The following is a 22,542-nucleotide window of genomic DNA, read 5'->3' as shown; positions in this document are numbered from 1 at the left end:
GATACAAGTCAAGGTACAGATTATTTAGACATGGATATATATTTTGCCAATTCATCTGCAAGATATGCAGGAATACTGCATTTTACATTTTTGGCTTTTGTTCCAACCACTGGTAATAAAGCCTCACTTCTTTCTAAAGGTGTCAAACATGTGAAAGTTCACAGAAGGGCTCTTGTTTCAATTCAGCTTTAAGAATAATTTTAAAACAGTGCAGCCCAGTTAAGATTCATAAGGGAAGCAAGAACCCCAACCAATGAACCAACACTCTTTTTCCTCAGCACCTTCTATTTCCCTCAATCTCTCCAGATGTTGACCAGGCTTAGTGGTTTTGCATTGTACACATGAAGCTCAGAAACACCAAGTTCTTTTTTTTTGTCTGAAAGGTTGCTCTATGAGTCTAAGAAAAAGCAACACAACAACAAAGTCTTCACAGACTGTGAAAAAGGATACCTGGCTAAGCACTGAAAACAGCATATTAAGAGTAACTGCACTATGCCCTGCCCCATCCATTTGACTTGCAACAAATTTATTTTCATTTCTTCCCATTCCCTGGTCTTTGAGTGGAAAGAGGGATGGCTCTAATCAATAACTACAGAAAGAGCAAATGAGAATAGGAGGATATGGAAGGAAGGACGAAGTGCTGTAGTTCAGAATGCTTTGAATGCACACACGACAAACTGTAAAGTAAGTGGCTGGGCTCTACTTCTCCAGCTTAAGGAACTTCTTTGAACTTCATAGTTACCTACACGCCTACTGTTTTTCTTGAGACAGTGTGCCCTTGCAGCAGAGATCACCAACCACAGCTCAGGCTGTGTTAGCAAGGAAAGGCTGCAAATTGCTTGGTTTGGTTCAAGAGTAGTAGGCTGGAATTGCTGCCCCAACCATCTCAAGGACAAAGGAGTCACTGATCACGGGCTCACGTGGAAAGGAGGAGAGGTACTGGGCTGAGACTCAAGGAAATTCTTTTCCACGGGGAGGAAAGTCAATCCAACAGGTTTTTTAGGCAGGTTGTAAAAACTCAAGTCCTTGCAGGTATCCAGAACTCAGCTAGACAAGGCTCTGAGCTAATCAATTCACACTAGCTCTGCTTTGAGCAGCACAAGGGACCAGATGTTCTCCAGAGTTTCTTTCCAGCTTCAACTACCTTATCGTTTTGCGACTAAAGCAGAGTTCTGAGCACTGTTTTCTAGTCTCCTTGTCTTAAGATGCAAAAAAATATAAAGAAAGAAAAAATTAACATAGAAATTACATATTTGCTTTCCAGAGCAACTGTTCTGGGCTCCTACTGGAGAAGACTGCTTGTTTGAGGGCAACAAAAGGACAAAAGGTTAAGCTAGGGACTGCTGGATTTTGGAGACTGAAGAATCAATGAAGAAAAAAGAAAACCAGCAGGTGTTCAAGTATAAAGGAACAACTTCAATTCTCCTGTGCTGATATATTTTTACCTTATTTCCCAGCCTAAGGAAAAACAAGATTCCCTTTAGATAGTTCTACCTATAGGGAGCAATACATTCTGCAGAGGAAAAGACTCTGTGAACATGCAGTAAACATTTGATAGAGCTAGATTTTACGTGCAGAGGGAGAAGAACACAGGAATTCCTTTTTCTTTTTCATAATGATCAAACTTAGGATTAACTGACAAGATAAAAAGCAACTATAGAAAAAGAAAAAAAGTATTTTTTGTTTCAATGGCCCTAAACACCCTGATTTCTTATACACTGAAATCTTCAAACACCACGTTTGAACTGATCTTGAACTGAGCTGAACTATTCTAAATTCCTGAAACACATTATTTACCAAAATAAGAACCCCCAAATGCAAAATTTAAATTGATCTGTGGCTGAGTGACTGACTAATGCATTGTTTACAGTGCCCTATACTAGCTTTTCTCAACCTGTTCTCTCTTTGCTCTGTAAAACCTATATTACACCACTGAAACGTCACCTTGAAGCCTATTTTACAGCTAGTAGATCAAAGTTTTGTGTTTTTTTTCCTACATTTTTGAAGTACCTTGGGATGTCTCAGCACTCACACTTTGTGGCCAAACACAGATTCATGCTCTTTCTTCTCAATATAGGCTGGGCAGTCATTTAAGTGCATCGCTTCATACTATCACTGAATGCATATTGTCAGTCTTTGTTGGCTATATGCAAAATAATGCGCCACTTGAAATAGGGATGATAAATACATTTATTCAATTTTAAAAAAAAAAAAAAAAAGTAATATTGTTTGGTTTAATGATACAAAAGTTATGTTGGATTCTCATCCTAAAAAAGCCACAGAAGACATCCACCACTTAAAAACAATGATACAGCTGGTTTTTGGTACTGGGTGTGCACTTGGGTGTGTGAGGTAACTGTTACCATTCTAAATCTAATTTCAAAGGAAACAAACAGACATACAGACTCTCTCAGAAAACAAAACATCCTAAATTTACCCCAAATAACAACGTAGCAGCATCCCCCATCTAACAAGTGATCAGGACCATGGCTCCACTACTTGCCTGGGCAGCCTGTTCCAGTGTCCCATCATTCTTTCTGAGAATAAATTGCTCCTAATAACCAACCTGAATCTCCTCTGGTGCAACTTGAAGCCATTCCCACTTTATTTCAGGGACAAAAGTGAATGTCAGTGAGCAGTAAGGGCCAACTTCTCCATAAAGGACAAGGAGCCATGTGAGATGACCTCCCAGCAGAGCATGGGACCAGTCCTACAGGGTCCCATGAGGTGAGCATCATTCATTTTGAGATTCGGTTAATTCCAACAGTGCATTAAGCTGCTTCTCCCGAGAGGTTTTGTCTGCTTATGTAATATTACTAACTCATCAAGAATAAGTATACTAACTAACAACTGTTGTTTTAATATACAGAACAAAAGAAACTAATGGCAATGGCCACAAACAAGACAGATTTTAACAGAAAACTACCAGAGGTCATTAGCATCTACAAATACCAATCATCTGGTTTTAGTTCTTTGCTGCATTTCAGGAGCAGGACAGTAGCTAGTCTATTGCCAGTAGTCCCATGACACCTCTCATGATGATACACCAGCATTTAATTAATCACAGCTGAGGGAGCACTGTCATTTATGTTGTGGAATGGTAATACTGCTCCATAGACAGCACCACAGTAGGACAAGTGCACTGGCCACAGCAGTCAGTAGTGAGCTGGTCAAGCAAAGTCATATGCCCTTGCTGGTGCAGCTGGATAGCACTGTTTATTGTCATTGCTACCAAGAAACCTCCTTGTTTCCAGACCTGACCTTTCCCATTTTTCTTCTCTGGTTCTTTCCTTGAATATGCAAAGCCAAGACATTAGTGCCATGCAGTGTATGAATGGATCTACCACTTCCTGACTCATATTACTGCCAATCCTGTATAAAATCTGTTCTGTTAACACTGTGTGGTGCTTTTACATACAAACTATCAAAGTACGTCACAGCACTGCTGATGTACCATATTTCCTGTGCCAGTTTGGATGAAAGGACTCCAAAGGAAAGCAAGTGAATAGGGCTAAATTCAAAAAATACTATTTTGCCATGTCTTCTTTCACTTGACTTAATGTATCTTTTACGAACTGTACATTAAGAAATACAATGCTGGATGCAAAATATAGGATGTCACTTTAGTCTTACCTCGTAATTCCTCTAGAGCCTTGGCCAGTAAACAAGAATTATTCACTCCTGCTACTTTTTGAACCTTTATTACTCCCACTTAAAAAGATTGCATGATGCCTAGCACCACTAAGTCTTGATCTCAGCGGAAGATGTTTAACTAAAATAATACAATAATAAGTGGTTCACTGAGGATCTCAATTTGTTTTTGTAGAATTACACAGCTTACCTGTGGCAAATAAATGTAAAATGGAAAAAGAAGCCTGAGATTTCTGCTGAAATTCAGCGCACAAGTGAGGATGACAGGAATTCAGCTGCTTTCAGTGACACACAAACTTTGTTTCTGCCATATACCAGTACTTTAACTGTTGTTATCTGAGAAACACCATTGAAATAGAGCTGAAACTACTTTTTTATCTCTGTAAGAGGCTTTCAAACAACATAATGATGGATCAATAATTTGTCTGGATGTGGTGCAATACTACAGCAAAAAAAAAATCAGAGTGAAACATTCAGATAATAAAGCAAGAAAATAAGAGTCTTTCTGATATCAAAGTCCTTCTGATAAGAAAATTGATATGCTAGGAGAAAAATGTACTAATAATTTTGCAGAACAGTGACCTTATTGACATGATAGTCTCAGGGCTAATTAAATTAATGAAAAGTATTTCGCTTCTGTTTTTATCTCGGAGCCCTCACTAAATTTACTGGTGCCATCAAGATTTTTTTGTCAGTGGAAAAGCTCAAAAAGATCATTTTAATATAACATGCATCGAATGAACAGTTGAAAAGTTCTTGAGCAGCCTTTTAAGTCGTCACGTTGAATGGGTAGATCTCAATTTCTCATCTTTTCCTTAATTCATTATTTTAATTGAAATCTGCAGTGAATAAGGTGAAATATTCTTGAGCAGACAAAACAGCAGAAAGTCTTTATGTACATATTGTTATGAATTTAAATAAAGGAAGAGCATTTTTACTTTGTGCAAATGGTGTGCTGAAGTTCACAGCAAAAATGAAGTTTTGCATCTAGTTTTGGTGAACTTAGCTTTTTCAACATGAAAGAGACGTTTCAGAGAGTCAAAGAGAAGCAAGCCTCCAGATTTGATTAGAAATGTTGAAGTAATTCTAGCAACTGAATAGAAAGATGAGAGGAGACACTAATGCTGTGAAAAAAAAGACAGCAACTGTGCAAAACACTGACTCTGGTGGTACAGAAATAAAGACATCACAGCAAAGGAGAAAAAATACAAATTTGTGTGGCACCATGTGTACTCTAATTGGCTGTGTGCATGGACCGGTCAAGCTACTACACTGAGGTGAGCTACAGGTTACTGAGCTTACTGAGCACAGATGTAACTAATGGCCATTTTTATTTTCAATGAAGATACACAGAAGAGAGGGACGTGACACCAGTTTTGAAACAGATGTTCACAAAAACTGAAGTTGATTATTAGAGTGTGTAAAAGCAATGGAGAATTTTTCACTAATAAACTACTAATAATTCTTCATTACTGAACTCATAATATTCATGAGTATGTAAGAGATGATCAGCCAGAACAATGAAATCATGTTTCCCAGCTGAAGTCAATTGCATGAAATAAAAAACTAGAGAAGGCTTTTTCCCTTCCCTTCCCTTCCCTTCCCTTCCCTTCCCTTCCCTTCCCTTCCCCTCCCCCTTCCCGTGTCCAAGTTGCATAGTCACACTAAGTTTCCCAGCTTCATATGAAAGATTAAAAATACAAAATCATGCAAGTAAAAATGACAAATGCATAATTCAGTAAAGCAATTCTAGAAGCCTTTAGAAGCCTTCCTCCCACCTCCCACTTTGTTTGTTTGTTTTAAACTATGGGAATGACACTGGGCATGTCACAACTGTAACTCTTAAAAGAAGGAAATCCAATCTACATTCTACATCTGTTATTTCCCAGTGATGCTGGAGGAGACTAATGACCAATCCTCATGACATACTTGAGACTCAGAACAACTCAGCTATGTGCTCAGTGAGTAACTTGGGGACAAACCTTATCTTCTACCTCCACCTCAGTTAAGCTGCTCTCCAGTACTGAACCAGGGGAGCCTTCTAAGCCATCTTAGAGCTTCACAGTACCCCAGCTACTTTCAGCTGATAAGCTAGTTAGTTCACATCTGCCATAGAGCAGTTGCAGAGCAAATGCTGTAGCGATTTGCTTAAAGCTGTAACAGGAACTGAAGGAAAGACAAATTGTTATACAAAGTGTGTAGGTGTGTGTATTTTTCTAAAGGTAGCGGAATATTAAGGTGAGGTTAAGAAAAGAAAAACAGCACATTCTATCAATAAGTAGAGAACACTGATGGCAGCGAACCTGCAAACAACTGCACAAAAGGAGACAGCAAAAGCTGACAGAAAGCTGATTTCAGAACTAAGTTTGGAGAATTACATGGAAAAAATAATAGCAAAAATGATTACGAAATGGCTGTGTTTGATACAGGATAGATAACTATTACTGACTTCAAATCAAGTCATAAGTACAAACCATTCTCTCTCTCTCTCCCCCCCATGCACAAAATGGCTTTAATAAGGAAGTTTCAACTGTCAAGAATAACCTTGAAAATATTACATATAATATTAAAAATAAAAAGCAGGTTTAAATGTAATTTACTGACCTTCTTGTAGTCTATCAAATTTCCTTTTCCTTGTGCCTTAAAGAGAAAGAGAGATTTTATATAACCTACTATAGAATTTTATATATTACCAACTATAGACTAGAACAGCAAGAGTATAAAATACAATTAGAAGACGTACTACTTGAAACAGAATTGACTTTCTTTAGGAATCTGATGCAGAAAAAATACAACTGAAGGTATTACCAGCTTATCCAACATAGTTCTGTTTCACAGAATCAGGCTTTTTAGTCTTAGCGCTACCAGAAGAGGTGTGTTCGGCATGCCCTCTCTTAAACATAAGACGTTACAAGCAGCAGGAGTATTTTCTCCTGCTCTGCTCCTCTCAAACATTCAAGCCAACAGCAGTTACACTTCTCCAAGCAGCAGCCTTAGCTAATGTTTTCTAAGCTTTCTTTTTACAATAGCATATCTACCCTTTTTTTCCTTTTATCCTCACAGTAGTTTGCTCTTTGACTTTTACTGACCCTGATTTCAGACACAGAGGCTTTCTTCTTTCACATAAGATTTCTGCATCTGGTTTAGCTTCCTCACAGGCATAAAGACTGACTTGCAAAAGTTATGCCTTCTTGTCAAATTGGGGTAACTTTCCGGGTCTTACTACTTGGCTGTGCCAAGGCTCTTGGGCCCCAAAGGAAAGGATCTGTTTATCAGCATGTTAAAGATATATACAACCAACTCAGCTTAGCCTTTCTTCTGAATAGAACATGCTGGTAGTGAGGGACAATAATTTTAGGACATTCTTCATCAACAATCAGGTGGTGTGACATCAGCTCACCTTGGCAGGAAGAAAGATCCCTGAATCCCCCATGAAATGCATCAGATAAGCAGACCACAAGCAGACAGTTTATGACACTGCTTTTGAAGCAGGTTTTCAGGACTAGTGGTTTTGAAGATTGACTTTTCTTTCTCAGATGAGATGACCCTCTTAGGTATGTTCTTAAAACCTGTACTTCACAATACTTAACAAAGCATCTGATAAATCATCTACAAAGCATTTCAGAAATGCTTTTTTTTCCCCCCTCAGAGAAGGCTCAGAAAGACATGGTAAGTGGTACAAGGATTATTTTGGCCTAAGTGAGATTGTGCTAGTTTCTAACTTCTTCTCTTACTGAATTTAAAATGAGGTGGGCTAAGACACGGAGTTCTAGACATGGCTTCCCTCTGTATGCATCCCAAGTTTCTTTTAAGGCAGTTTCTGAACTTCCAAATCTGAAGCTAATCTTCTCAAAATACATACATTCAGCACTGATGCAGCCTTCCACATGTGGTGATCTGGTGTGTTTTGCTCTTTCCAAATAAAGAAACAAGAGGGCTCTTAAAAAGTCTCCAGCTCAGCAGCAAGAAGGTGCATATGGCTGTATCTCTTCTAAAGCTACTGTAGGAACAGTGCCTGTTTCTGGATTTGTGACAAGAGTACTCTGGTGAAACAACCACAAAAAGTTCTGGGCTCCACAGTAGCTCAGGCATCCTTGATTAAGACACAAATGACAGGCAGTAAGTCCTGGCCACATGCTTTGTACTTAGCTAAAATAATATTAGGTACAATACTTCTATGTAGAGCATGTCACTTCTTTTCCCTTCAGCAAAAACTGCTTCATGCCCATTTTTGGTATAAGAATTAGCAAGGAGACAGACGGCACTCCTGGAATCCCACAACCTCCTCTAGATTCTGCAGATGGGAAATGGTTTCAAAGCCTTTACAAAGCGTGCTGTGGTAATGCCATTATTCCCCAACTGCAATCATCTAAATCCATTTACATTCAACTCACATCTGAGCCTTGTGTGGAGACTGCAGAATCTGAAAATTTCTCATCATACATTATAAACTATCATCCTCTAATTTCACATTGACACAAAGCTTGTTTTGGTTCAAGATTCACACACACGTACACACACACAGTACCACGGCAACCTGGCCACCTCTAAGGGAGAATTAGGCAGAAGCTCAAACTTTACATCCTGTGATACTGAGTTCTGCTTTCAAACCAAGAAGGAAAGAAGCCGTCAACAAGCATCTTAAAGGAATAGGTTTGCAGGGAGCTATCTTATTAGCAAAGGCAGCAGAGTTTCTTCTGAAGACTCAGTGTAACACCAGCAGGAATTTCTGAACAGTACATAACACAGCTGTTTATACAGGCAAAAACACGTCTGTCTGATACAGGAACACAACAGAATGTTTAATTTGGGTCATTTTTTTTGTGTGTCTTCCACTCTTTCTCCTCCCTGCTCTCCTGTATAGTTATCTATTTGTATTTCAGCACACAAGAACTATTCTTAAGCCTGAACCACACAGTTCTACATGGTAATGTAAAACACATATATGCTACACAGCTATCTTACTTTTATATCCTTCCTTATGTATTAGAAGAGAGATAATTGAATGAAGAGAACTGAGAATGAGGAAATCAACCAGCTAGACCTCACAGACTCTTTGTAGTGGTCAGGAAGCCATGTCTCCCAGGTCTTTTCCCTCTGTTGAAAATTACAAATCCCAGAGAAAAGTTACCCAAAGAAAATATGGCCACTGTGGTGGCTTTACACTGCCAGTAAAAGAAGGTTTAAGCTAAGAAATGTGACTTTGCAAAAATATGCTCCATGGAAACGAATCTGCTTGTTACACTAACACACCGAAGTCTTACAGAGCTCGTTTGTCAGCTCCTGTGATTTCATCCTCTTGAAATAATGAAAGAGAGAGGTTTTAGGTACTGGAGAGTGGAGGTAATAACGTTTGCATTATCTCATGTGATGTCAGTTTCTGAGTTTCTCTGTAGGTTGAAAGCACAGATGAGAAGAGAGATGGAAATGACAGAAGTAGGCAATTCTAAACAACGTTTTTATTTACCTCTCTGATCTGCTTAATCCATGCATCCCTTCCAAGAAACTCCTGATGAAGGACTGCAGGAGCACAATTCAAACTGAAGGCCATGGTATCGCTAGAACTTTCTTCAACAAATGGCTGAAGGTCTGAATGTAGCTGAAAGAGAAGAACATTTTTTTTCAGCTTCCAGAAGCAGACTATACATTTATCTATCAATTCAAAGCCAGCATCCCAATTCTACAGCTACTTGCCATTTTCTGCTTTGACACTTGCATTTTGGTTGCACTTCAAGACTGGGGGAGGGAGAGGAACAGGGAGAAGCACTGAAGTGGCAGAAAACTGTCATGAAGACAAGTACGTAGAGTATCTCCAAATAAATAAAGGACAGCTTGCGGAGCTGGGTAAATGGTGGGACAGTCAGGTAAGGAATTGTTGAATGGAAAGAAGTGGAAAAAAATATACAAGAAAGAATGATTTAGTCGTCATTGAGAAGATCAGTTTTTTTGTCTGTTAAGGGCAATGCATTCTACCTGCTTTTCAGTAACTGAATAAATTGATGCAGTATGACTTGTTTCCTGACAAGGAAATATTACACAGCTAGTAGCCTCCTGTGAAAATCATGCAATCCTTTATACATAACCATATTAGTCAGTAGAGGAAGCATTAGTATTAAGGCATACACTAAATATACTAAAGATTTAGTCTGAACTAGATGTAGTTTACTCTCAGAGTAGTACCTAGAAATAGCACATAGCAATATTTGTACGTCAATGAAGTTATGCTTTTGAAAACCACTTCCTTTTCCTGGAGGAACTAGAAACCACATAAACCAACTGAGTAGAAGCGGATGGGAGGTCTATTTGCCTGTCTCAAGCAACATCTTCATTTACAAGTATTGCAATACAGACGGAGTGGTTATGCAAGGCAAAACAGGAGTGCTGAAGATCTGAATTTCCCTATTGTATTTTGCTTTGTACTAGTTGTATCTGTGGACTGAAAGACTTCCAATGTTTGAAGAAAATATTTCCATCCAGTTTTCAGTGAAGAAAATGCAGCTTACATACACTGGAATACTTTAACTCAAACAAAAGTTGACTAAGTGGATGCACTCCTGACTTGAACTTGAAAATGCTAGAGATACGTCTCTATGTAAGGCCAGTGAGCTCCCACAGAGGACAAGTAGAAATCTTAAACCTGCACAGACATTTTGCAGTGACTGTCTCACCTAAGCATGAGGGAGGGTTGGACATTCCCTGGGAAATCCTACTGCTGCAGAAGTTTATGCTGCTGCTGTTGTCATCTGCTTACCTCCCTCACTGTGCACCATTTACTCCCTCTGGAAATTACCTCCACAGCAGGTTAGACAGAAGAAAACAGATGCAAGTACTTCAGCCACTGCAGCTCCTGCCTCAGCCTCATGTGCTACTGCAGGGAGCTGAACTCATTGGCACAAACATTTGCATGGAGGCAGCTTGGCACCTAATACCTGCTTCCCTCTGCAATTCCTGCTGCTGGGACGGTGGCTTGAAGAACACATGATCATGGAAAGTAAAGCTTTAAGCTGCTACAGACAGATGAACTAGAGGGACTTTTAACAGAGCCTCAAATGAAATAAAGCACACAGCCAGAAGCGTGATTTTGCCAGTTCATAAGCACTGTTCATATCAGCAGTTTCTGTAAATGTTATACCAGGCAGTGGTCAAATCTCTCAGTACCATTAACCTGCTGACAGAGGTCTGTGGCTTAGTGGTGTCACAAAGCAGAGCTTAAAACCAACACATCTTGCAAGTTTTTCTAATTTAAAATCTTAGATTGGAAGAAAAAGGTGTACCTTATGACTCATGGACATGTGCTTTCCATACCGAAATGCCATGTCTTGAATCTCAGTGCTATGCTTTGCTAGTTCCATTGCAGCCTGGCAGCTCTTCGCCAGCAAGGCACTATGTGACAGGAAAACCTGTTCCTTCCATGTAGATATTCCGATGTCATCTGTAAGACAGTTCTGTAAATGAAATAAAGATGAAAATGAAAACACCAAAACTGCAACTGTCAGCTCATGGAAGTTAGCATTGTGGCAGAGGAAAATGCAACATGTGGTAAGTAACAAAACTCTGGAGAAGTGCTTTTGGGGATAGGTAGAGAAAAATACCAGAATAAATACGCCAGAAAATTCAACAAACAACAAATTTTTGTTTTCTGCTCAAAAAGAACAGCAAATAAAATATGTGGAGTCATCAACAGATTCCACATAGATCCTTTTCTAAATGACTTCATTATTACCCTGAACATTAACTGTCAATTGTACTCCCTCTGCAGTACTGGGGAGAAAAAACGAAATCAGAAAGCAAAGTATGTCTATATTTCAGCCTCTTGCCAGTAATTAAGAACCATCAATCCCAAACAAACAGGATGCCATCTCAGAAGTCACTAACATTTCTTCTTTGCAGTTGAGAAAAAAAAACAACACGACAATGCATGTAGAACTGCAAAAGAAGAAGGTGAGTGATGAAGGACTCGTACCTCTTCCTTTCCAGGAAAAACTGAAAGTATTTCAAAACAAATAAATAAAGCCATGTTTGATGATGAAAACCTGGTATTAACTTTCCCCGAGGCCTAACAGAGATCTCAGTGATGCCTCTAGTGAACTTTATCACCTTGATACTAAGGTCAAATATGTTTAACATTTTCCCAGATCCTCTATATCTAAAACATTAATGGGAATTTCTTCCTAAAAAATGGAAATGTGTTTTAGTTAACATGAATCCCATCTTCTCTTCCCCAAATATGAACTCATTTGCATTGGTATTTTACTGTTTTACTAAGTCTTCAAAGCTAGATGAGACACGTAAACTTCCTCACATATACACATCACTGTCACACCTGTATGTATTCTCCAAATAGAAGATAGAAATAAATAGAAAAGACCACATTGTTTTGCTTATAAAAAGCAAAAACCAGTAAAGAGAAACTCCAGGAAAAAAAAAATCAGGCATATACAAGTTAAAAAGTTGGTAATTTCTCAGTTCAGTCAAACATACAGCATACACTAAACCAAAACATTCTTCAAAAGAGTAATATAAAAATCTCCAACATAACAAGTATTTTCCTTCAAAGTGACATCAATTAAATTACTTAGCAATGGGCACGTAGTAGTTCTATGTGACCCCATAGTTTTCTCACAAGGTATTATCTGTCATGAAATAGGTAACAAATGAAATAGAATCCACCCATTCAGCTCTAATTTTCCTCCCTTATGGATGTCACTCAGAAGTGCTGCGTTACAAGGGAGAGGATAATTTGAGACTAATGGAAAATGTAGGAGAATACTGCAATGCCAAGTAACACAGTGCTGTATCAAAATTCCATTGCTTTCAGACATACTATTAACTTATACAAGGAATGTGAAGAACAGAGAAACCACATGTTTGCTATTACGTATTTGATAACTTACAAAGTCAAGCCTGAATTTTCCTCGTGTTTCATTTTACTGTTGTAATTTTGTTTTAATATCTTGACTCAGCCCAGAGCATGTGCAAATTCCCATGACTGGCAAAATGTCAAAACGAGCATTTAATTCAAGTAGTTTCCTCTGTATCAAGTGATAGGTTCCCTCCCCATCCACCCCCCCCTGAACTCAGATATAGATCCATTCATTTTAAATTTGAAAACAGGAGCTCTTGGAAGACGCAACACAATCTTTTGCTTAACAACCAATCTGCTCAGAGAAAGAACAGGATTTACTAAAATGTGCTCGATGATAATGGAAACTGGCAGTGATTTTTATCATTATTTGTTTTAAATCCAACCAAGACAAACATACTCTTAAGGTATCCTTAAACAGTTCATGAAGTTAAAATATCTTTCAGAACATCCATGGGTTGAACATTTTAGCTTCCCTGAGCCGTTGAACAGTAAGAGAAATGCAGGCTTAATCGAATAATGCAGGAACTGAAGCAGCTTAAACAGCCCTTCCAACTCAGCGCACATGAGGAAATTGATTCGATGATGTTTGGAAGTGCACAAGAAGCTCCTGTCCACGGGATGAGAACAGTGTAAAGCTACATCTATCTGAAATGGACATATAACTTCCAAAAAAGGATGAGAATCCAAGACATTAAAAAACATAGTACTGTGAACCCCTAGGATACAGAAAGAAGCAAGGTCTAAAACTGGATTACATTCATACGGATGCAACTTAGAATTAAGTTTGCAAGCCAAAATATAGCTGATTTTAGCCATAGAAAATCTTCTGACCACACATTTCTAAAGCTTCTGCTTGTTAAGAGAATGGAGGCAAACACAACTCTTCTTCATCAAGATTTTCTTACAAACGAAATAGCATTTTTTACCAAAGACAACTTTCATGCCATACAACTGTCTGCCAGCAACACTGCAGTCCTACACAACTATCTATGTTAAGAGCTAAACATGACTTTAAAACATCAAGGAAGAAATGAAACTAGTTCTGGTTTCGAGACGTTTTGAAATCTGAAGTAACTGTGATGTTTATTACCTTTATTAATTCTAGCTGTACTGGACAGGGCTCAGACATTTCACACCTACAGAGGAACATCATTACAATGCTCTGCCCTCAAGAAATGGGTCTGGATCCCCATCAACTCTCATGCTGCTTGTGCAGCAGAGGTTGGGTGAAGACAACTGAATCCCTCACCATCTCTCAAAAAAGCAGTCAATTCCAGGTCCAGATGCACTTTGAGGAGTGCTGGCATGGGAGTGCAATATCTGAAGCACCTTTGTCAATCACCACTTCTATTCCAGTTATGCTCAAGAAAAACGGTCCTCAAGGGTCTATCTAACAGCAGGTCTGCTTTTCTTGCAAACATGTTTTGATAATTCACACTCACAATTTGAAAACTCCAAGAATCGGTGTCTTAAAAACTAATTTTTCAAAGCAGTAACTGGAAGAGGGAAATGAAAAGCTGAGGGTGCTCCCACTTTTATTAATGTCAAGGTCACTTACTGTCTTGTGAGAAAGAAATTGGATAGTTGAGAGATTTTTTCTGTTAAACTACTTCTGTAATTTAAATTCGGTCTGAAACAATCATCCCAGGCAACAGGAAAGGTGGAACTCTCAGAAAATGAACTTGCAGGACAAAATATGCGGTCATAGAGGGGCAGGTCTTCATTGTTACGGTAACAAGTATCCCCAGTGCAAAAGCGGTTTGATATGTCACACCAGAGAAAATGGTTATATGCAGTTCAGCTGAAAACATATTCAAAGAAACATGAATGACAATAGTTTCTTAGAAGTGCACAAAATCATATGCAAAAACAGGAAAGAGCAGAAGCCAGATACAGATCGCATGAAGGGAAGCTTTATTTTAATCAATACGATGGCAGCTCCTTCTCAGCCATCTGCCGTCGCTCAAAACCATCAAGATGTCTGAACCACTTTGACACCAAGCTTTATAGCTCAATTCTCAACAGGCAAATAACCCACATAAACACAGAGGAATATTCTGAAATAGTTCTAATATTTAAAAGTTTCACATTAGATTGATCAAGAACGATTATTTTACATAGGTAAAATCCGATACACTTATCAATCTCTCTAACTACAGCAAGGCCTTGCAAAACATCTTGCATGTGGTTCATACAAGCTATAAACAGATGTATTCGTGCTTGCTGGATCTGTTTGTCTCCAGTTGATGAACACGTGCAGAATCACAGAATCACAGAACGACCTGGGTTGGAAGGGACCTCACGGATCATTAAGTTCCAACCCCCCTGACTGGCAGGGCCACCAAACTTCCACAATTACTAGATCAGGTTGCCCAGGGTCCCATCCAACCTGGCCTTGAAACCCCAAAACACAACCCCTCAAAGCAGGACTGGTGACCAAACATCAACAAAGAACGGGTATAGCTCACTGCATACAGCCTGTGCTTTGCAGGAAAATAAGTTTCTGTTTGATATTAGTCTAAGTCTGTTAATACTGACTAAATCACTATTTGGTACAATGAGTATGTGCTACAAAGAGATTTCTTTTTCATAGTTGTTTTACACACTAATTCGACCCCATTTTCAAAGAATTCAATTGAAAATTTCAATAATACTTTACGGCCACCAGAAGAATATCTTTGAAACTGTAATATCTTATGTAAGAGCCTCATTCTGATATTAAAAATGAGGTTTGGTAACACACATCTAGCATCAGCTGGATTATTTGGAGGTGAGAAAAAAAAAGAACACTACAGTTTCCTATGGAAATCCATAATACTTTAAAAAATAGTCTGCCAAGTAACATACAAGATCCAACGCACTCAAGTATTTGTTAAATGATCTGGGATATTACGACAGAAGATTTCTGAAAGTGCAAAAGTATTCTGTGAGCTGGCAAACATTTCAGAAGCCTTCACTCTTCTAAAAGTAGGAAATAAGAGATCCAGCACAGCGTTTTGTTCTGTTAAAAACAGACACCGTGATAATGAGTGAGGGCCATGTTAGGCAAATATAATCACTGCACTCACTAAGGGCATACACTTTAACTTCCAAATTAGAACTAGATGTAGGAGAGGAAGCAGGAATGGAAGGAGGAGATGGAAGCAGGAATGGTGCCCTTTAGTCACAGAATTTGGGGTTCTGACATGCGATTTAGCACAAAGCTGCAAAAATTTATTTCACTGCCCCTTTGTGTTCCAGTTTACAGTCCAGAACATTATCTTAAGCCATTAATGCAACATCTTCAACCACATCTATATACTACTTGCAACAAAAGTAGTAGCCCTAATCTTTAGGTTGTGCTTGCAACTGAGGCCTACACTTTAAAGGTAGGACTGCCACTGCAAATAAAGATAAAAAGCTAAAACAATCTTTATTTTCCCCCTTTCTACACAGATATAATGACCCACACTGTGAAGACCCAATCAAGAACAACCAAGCAGCACATACTACAATGGGATGGCTGCAGGACTGCATGCAGTTTTACAGAGAGCGAAGTGGTAATGAGAGCTGTCGAATCATTATATCCGTTATACATCTTCAGTAGTAAATAAGGTCAGCCTTGTCAGGTCAAAGATCCTTTTAATTCTCCCATAGGGTCATCCAAATGAAGCAAGCTGAAAGTACATTCTTGGATAAACATGAACTTAGGATCTCAAAGGGGAAAGGTGAGTTCAGTTATTTTTATCTGAAGTAAAAGAGAAAAAATACCTAGCAAAACTCAAACAACTCAGCGCTGAACAAGAGATGAGTCCATTTTATGCTACTGAGAAGTTTTATAACAGTTGAATTAAAGGCACACTTAACATAAGAACCACAACCTTCCTGCCTCAAAAAGAAGAAGAAAAAAGAGTGAGAAGACATCCTTCCACTTTTCTAAATTGAAGATATTCCCAGCAATGAAAATGTCATTACTAACATCCCTATGCCCCACCGTTAAAAAGAAAGTAAGCTTGACATTTGAGACTTAGTTGTGGAATAGATTAAAGTATTTGTCTTACCTCCAGGAAATGTCATTCAAATTATGGTTTTGGTCAAATTGCAGTTGGTGATGGAAGGAAGATGCACAAAAGGTACAAATAAAGACTAATAGCTGACTTAGACCATTTTGCAATCTCTGCTACAGAGATGGTCAGCATATGAATGGGCCAATGCCACAGAATAGCAAGAAAAGAGACAGGGATATATCTAAATACACAACAAGGATCTACATTTCATAAAGGACAGAATTTTTTAAAAAAGGAAGAAAAGTTGCTACACTTCTTTGCTCTTGGTCTCAAGAGGCCACATACATTGTAAAACTAAACTTCAGACACTGTCATGTAATTTTCAGTACCTGCTATGCCACCACTCAAATTATGCTTTGAATCAACTGGATTTCTCCTAGGAAGAGTATACCGTACTTCCAGTTCTTGTTAGACAGAATAAGCCACTAAAACAAAGTAAGCATCTTCTACTTGGGCCATGGTAGGCAAACACCATGCAGCTGTATGTAGTGTAACTCACACTTCCTCTGCAGTCTACATCTGGAGTGCTTCTGTACTGCAATAGAAAACAATTACTTTCAAGTTCCTCTAAGATGATGTAATTGCGTCAGAACTGTCAGCTCGGTGCTTTGCCAAATGAAGAAAAAGAAGAGTTTGACCTTCTGTGATGGCAGGAGCCCAAAAAGAGTCCTCAACACTTCTTATTTATACAGTACCCACTGTTAAAATACAACCTCATTGATGAGATCAATGAGTAGAACTTTACTCCTAACCATAAAGGCAGCTGTTGCTCTTCTAAATATAATGTATCTGGGGTTTGGTTGTATTTAGAAACCTGCCTGAACACAGAAAATACAATTTAACTTCTTTGCAAAGATCTCAAAGATACCATCTACGTTACTGTAAAACCCCCAGCGCAGCCCTTGCAAGCAGACTGAAGTGCTGCTTACTCAGATCTAACCCAGAAGGTGCAGGAGCACTGTCAAGTGCTCAGTGTTGCTCCCACACCTCCACTGTGAACAGGAGCCAGGGGGTGGCTCTAAGCACACTGTCCCTTGCCTGCAGCCCCCAACAAAGCTTTCTTGCTAGAGGCCCTCACCTCCCCAGAGGGAACTGCTCAATGGAGCAGTGTGAGCACTCCCTGCTAACTGGCTTCAGCCAAGAGAAGATGGATAAGCTGAAGCAAGGTTAGTTGAAGTAACATGCCTCCATCATATGCAACACTTTCTGTGGCCCAGCTGTAGCACATCCACAGCCTGACACTCTCTGTTTTGCACACTGTGGTTTTGCCTGGTGTAGAGCTGCCAATGCAGGAGCCTACTGTGGCTGTAACCTGTATGAGCTGATTTATTTTGCTGCATACTGCAACACGGCAACAGAAAGTCAGAACAGCGATCTGAATACACAGCACATACAAATGTATCCATAAACTTCTGCCATCTTATATGCTGAACATTAAGACACAAGTGTCTGAGGCAAACTAGGCACATGAGAAAACATAAGAAATAAAACTATATACTGCAGTAGATTTTAAGATACATATTTACATACACACATTGCTGATTGTTGCCATACTGTGTAAACTTGCTATTTAAAACCTGCAGAGGTTACGGCAATTTTTAATTATCAGTTTTTACACATGCTAAGATACAGGCAATACAAAATAAAAGTCAGTTTTGCTCCAACATCCAGCTCGTGCCAACTTACTTCATGTAAGTCTTCTGTATCTCAACAAATTTCCTTAAATATTCTACTGAAGACAAAAGCACCTAGACCTGATTTGCTACATCTTCATTATGGTTGTTGCCACACAGATTAAAACACAAGACTGTGACACTGAACATCCACAATTGTCCTTGAAGAGAGAAATGATTCTTTGGTGTGAAACACTGACATCCACTGCCTCTGCCCACACCAACTCTGCAATACGTGCACACAGTCTACAGTGGAGAAAAGTGCAGTACTACATTTCTAACTCCTCAGCACCAAAACAGATGTTCAAGTTATCAAACTTAAAACACCGAAAAAAGAACACACTGAAGCATTTCTGCAAAGGTTCAGTGTTCACAGGTGCCACAGTGACGTCAGTGCTGAACCTCACCATGACTGCAGCTCATTCTCTTCCTCCCCCTTCCTCTTCTGTTTCAAACAGATTAAAAAGTTGCAGCATTTACTGTAGTCACATTAATACCACCAAATGTCTCGAGTATGCCAAATTACTGAAATTCTTACCTCAGATGATCTTGAATTTTCATAGTAGATACCTTGAACTAAATCACCAATAGCACTTGATATGAGCTCCACAACCTGTAAAAGGAGAGAAAAAACAAAAACAGGCTTAGATCTTTACTAGTAAATTAAGTCATAACTGAAGAAAAGCTACTGCCTGACTTGCAGAGAGGTACATGGTTTTCAACTTCCTTTGTATAAAGCTAGATGTGAAGGACTGCAGGAATTACCAGGATACATTCTGCACAAGCACGATCCTGTCTCCCTGCTAAAGCCTGCGCCGCTGTAACTCTTCTATCAAAGTTTTAAATAATATATAAAACCCAATGTTTAAAAAAGAATTTTAGAAGGACAGTAATATATAAAACCCAATATTTTAAAATAAATATTTAAAAAAGATTTTAAAAAATTGAAGTATGAACTACGGAGTGTATTGACAGGACATTTGCAGAGCTACCAAATCCCAGTTCATGAATATAAAACAACACCTCATCTGGGCTTGGTTTTGTTTTGCTGTTCTTTTTTTCCTGCCAAGTAAACACTTCACAATACCTCTCATTGGGAGCTGTTAAAATTCTAATCTTCGCAGCTAATACAGAAAAGTCAGAATCCATGGAAAGGTAACCTTTCAAATGTGATCATTTGGTATTCGGGTGTCTTGGGATGTATTTATCCACATATCCACATACTGTGGATGTATTTAGCGCATGGCCTGAGGCTCAGCTGTACCACATACTCTGGAAGTCTGCAACACGGGAATGATTAAATCAGATTTATCAATCTGTATTATCTTCAGGGTTCAGACTTTTTATTTTATTCAAGTGAAGCCTAAAAATCTGAACTTGATCCAGAATGTAAAACAAGCATTCCATGGTCTCCCTGGAACTACTGTACAGTTTAAGAGTTGTGCACGTGAACTGTCTTAATTGGAACAAAATACTCAGATTTACTGTAAAATTAAATGCAGGCATTCCAAATAAGGACACCTTAAGGCTACCCCTGCAGTTTTGATTTCTTGAATGCTTCATTTCCTATGCATATGATTCTGTATCTGATTCCCCTTTTTGCTTCCTAAATTCAGCCTCATTCTTATTGAATTAAAAGATTTAGTTTCAGTTTTTATCATTCTTGTAACTGAACACAAGAAGTCAAATGATAAAACCCCTAACGGAAAGATATTTTAACATTTGGGCAGACCTTATTTGATAATAAAAACACATTTGCATGTTAGTTTTCAGTACTAGCAGAAAGGTGGTGTGTTTTTTTTTAAGGCTGCTTCGTATACATATTCATACACACAGAGCAAGCGCTAACTTTAGAAATGCTGCTGATTAAAAGTCATGTTTTTTTCTTGCAATGCATATGGGTTAATTTGGAAGACCCATAAAAACAGCCTTAAAAAAATAAAAATCACATTGCCCTTTAGGAAACTAGATACCTAAGAATTATTGTAGCAATATGAACTGCAGAGGAACTGAAAGGACAATGATCCTACAGTGTTACCAGATGTGTTGAGTTATTTAAGTGGGGAACAGAGAAAATGAGGGCTTTTTTTTTTCTCCTTTCTCTTTTCTTTTCTTCTTCTTCTTCTTTTTTTTTTTTTCTTAAAGGTATCAGATAAGCACTATTCCCAAATCCAGGAGGATTGAGTATCGCCAATAGGTCTATGAAAGTCTGTAACAAAATGCCCAAGATCAGATTGTATTACAGTTTATACAAGCAACATCCCAAGATTCTTCTGATGGCTAGGACATATAATACAGATCAATCACTCGCTAAAAAATGTTATGGTTTGTGAAACAGTCTGAGCTCAGAGACCTACACTGGTAATACGAAGAGGAATTTACAAAGACACTGAGTCCTACTCTAAATGTCAAAGTGATAGTATGAACTTTAACAATGCATCTGGCTCTGGATAACTAGACCTCTTCCTCTCTCTCCTGAAACTCTAGACTGAGCAAGACCCTGTTTTGGGGTTTCTCCTTTCCATCTCTCCTCTCTTTTTAGTGCAACTCTACTCTCAAAGGCAATTTTAACTGACTTTAAAACAATCTCAGTGAAAACATTTGTGGACAATTGTACCTCTTCCTCTCATAGTTTATAAAACATCTTCAGAGAGTTACATATTTACGAATTAGAAGATTTTATATATTAAACACTATTAGGCCTTCAGTGACATATTCTCACTAAGTGTTAAATAACAGCAATACTTCTATCCAAATTTCTCCTTTTCTCTCACAAATTATTTTTCTAAGGTAAACACAAGGCCATACAGATCATTACCAGAAATGAAGTTCCAGTTTCAAGAGCACAGTGGGATGCTTGCATGAGTCTCTGTTACTTCATTGCCCCTTAGTCTGATCTATGAAAAGTATTTGCTACTTAACATCAGTGGCCTGGGGTCTCGAGTGCAGAAGAATGCAATCAAAAACATGGAAAACAGGTATTCTTCCTCTGTGCCCCAAACTGACAAAGAGGAAGAAAGATTATTACAGATTCAGTAGCACTCATGTGGCCAATGATACACCAATTTGTTCTTCTTTATTCATCAGAAAATTTGAACGCAATTAAAGTCCACTGTAAAATTTATTTATTCCTGTTTTATATAAGAGAAAAAGAACAATAGGGAATTTATTTTCCCCAAAGTCATGTAACATGCCAGTGGAAGAGCAGAAAACAGCATCCAGGTCGCCCCTGTTCTCATCTGTGCTTTGTTGCACCAGTGCCCTGTTCAGCTCTTCAACATTTCTAAGAAGCAAGTCTGAAGAGTAGGAAAGGTAGATGAAAATCACATGCTCCAAACTGTTTTCCTTCTGTTATCATTTGAAGGTTGAGCTCCATTCTGAAGAAGTTCAAAGACTGGGAAAGAGAAGAAAGAACTGCGAGAACTAGTGCTTCAAAACAGCAGGATCTCTACAGACCAAAGGCAGGCTATTCATAGTCTCTCTCCCCACTATTTTTCACTCCTCCATGCATTGCTTAGAATCCTAGTCTCTCCTAGTGGAGAAGTAGCTCTGTATTGACAGAAAATGAATTTCCACTCCATATTTTCCTTTCCATTCTGCATCAGTATCACCCAAAGTGGTACCTTCTCTGCCCATCAAAGAGCGAGGAAGCCTAGCAGCAAACAAGGGGCTGGCCAAGGATTTGCAGGTGACAAGTTAAAGATCTCATAGATCATTTCACAGTCTTTTAATACATTTTGTTCAGTAGTTTTGCCTTTTTTTTCTTTTTTTTTTTCTTTTTTTTTCTTTTTTCCCCCTTAAGTAGAACCTAAGACATTTTGTAAAGTTGTGACGGTCATAGCCAGAGGGCTGTAGTCAATGGCATAATCTCCAGGTGGAGGCTGGTGACAAGTGGTGTCCCTTGGGGACCTGTCTTGGGACCAGTGCTCTTCAATATCTTTATCAACAACATGGACAGATGAATTCAGTACACATTGTCCTGGTTTTATCAGTACTCCATACCATGACATCATGCAGCAAGCTGTCTGGTGTTGGAGCAAAGCACGGGGGAACTGAACTTCCTGGGTCTAAGCTCTGGCAGTCTCAGCTATTCTCATGAGGGTTCTAGCTGTGTGAGAAGTGGATACACTGAGAAGAGACTAACTAATTTTTCCCTGAAGTCTCCAGTACTTCCCAGGTGATTTCTGAACCTGGGTGATGAGACAGAGCTCTCTGCCCTTCCAGGAGGCCAGTCATGACTGCCAGTCAATAAGGAGTTGGGCTCTCTCTCTTTCCTCCTGTTTTCAGATCATTTGATGTATTATTC

At 38.8% G+C, this 22,542-nt stretch overlaps 1 protein-coding gene across 3 annotated transcripts in view; it reads right to left on the bottom strand.

Annotated features, from left to right (window-relative positions):
• Nucleotides 1–22,542, bottom strand: part of PDSS2 (decaprenyl diphosphate synthase subunit 2) — a 101,397-nt gene that overhangs the window by 5,104 nt on the left and 73,751 nt on the right. For 2 of the 3 annotated variants that reach the window (XM_015858767.2, XM_032443607.1), the window contains exons 4-7: nucleotides 18,775–18,849; nucleotides 10,926–11,096; nucleotides 9,119–9,250; nucleotides 6,256–6,291 (exon numbers count right to left, since the gene is read on the bottom strand). In XM_015858767.2, coding sequence (XP_015714253.1) covers nucleotides 6,256–6,291; nucleotides 9,119–9,250; nucleotides 10,926–11,096; nucleotides 18,775–18,849 — 414 coding nt within the window. The remainder of the gene's footprint in view (nucleotides 1–6,255; nucleotides 6,292–9,118; nucleotides 9,251–10,925; nucleotides 11,097–18,774; nucleotides 18,850–22,542) is intronic. The other variant, XM_032443606.1, reaches the window with a different exon arrangement.

The sequence above is a fragment of the Coturnix japonica genome, chromosome 3, assembly GCF_001577835.2.
Source record: "Coturnix japonica isolate 7356 chromosome 3, Coturnix japonica 2.1, whole genome shotgun sequence".
In the NCBI taxonomy this organism is placed as follows: domain Eukaryota; kingdom Metazoa; phylum Chordata; class Aves; order Galliformes; family Phasianidae; genus Coturnix; species Coturnix japonica.
This window is presented reverse-complemented; position numbering and strand designations above follow the sequence as displayed.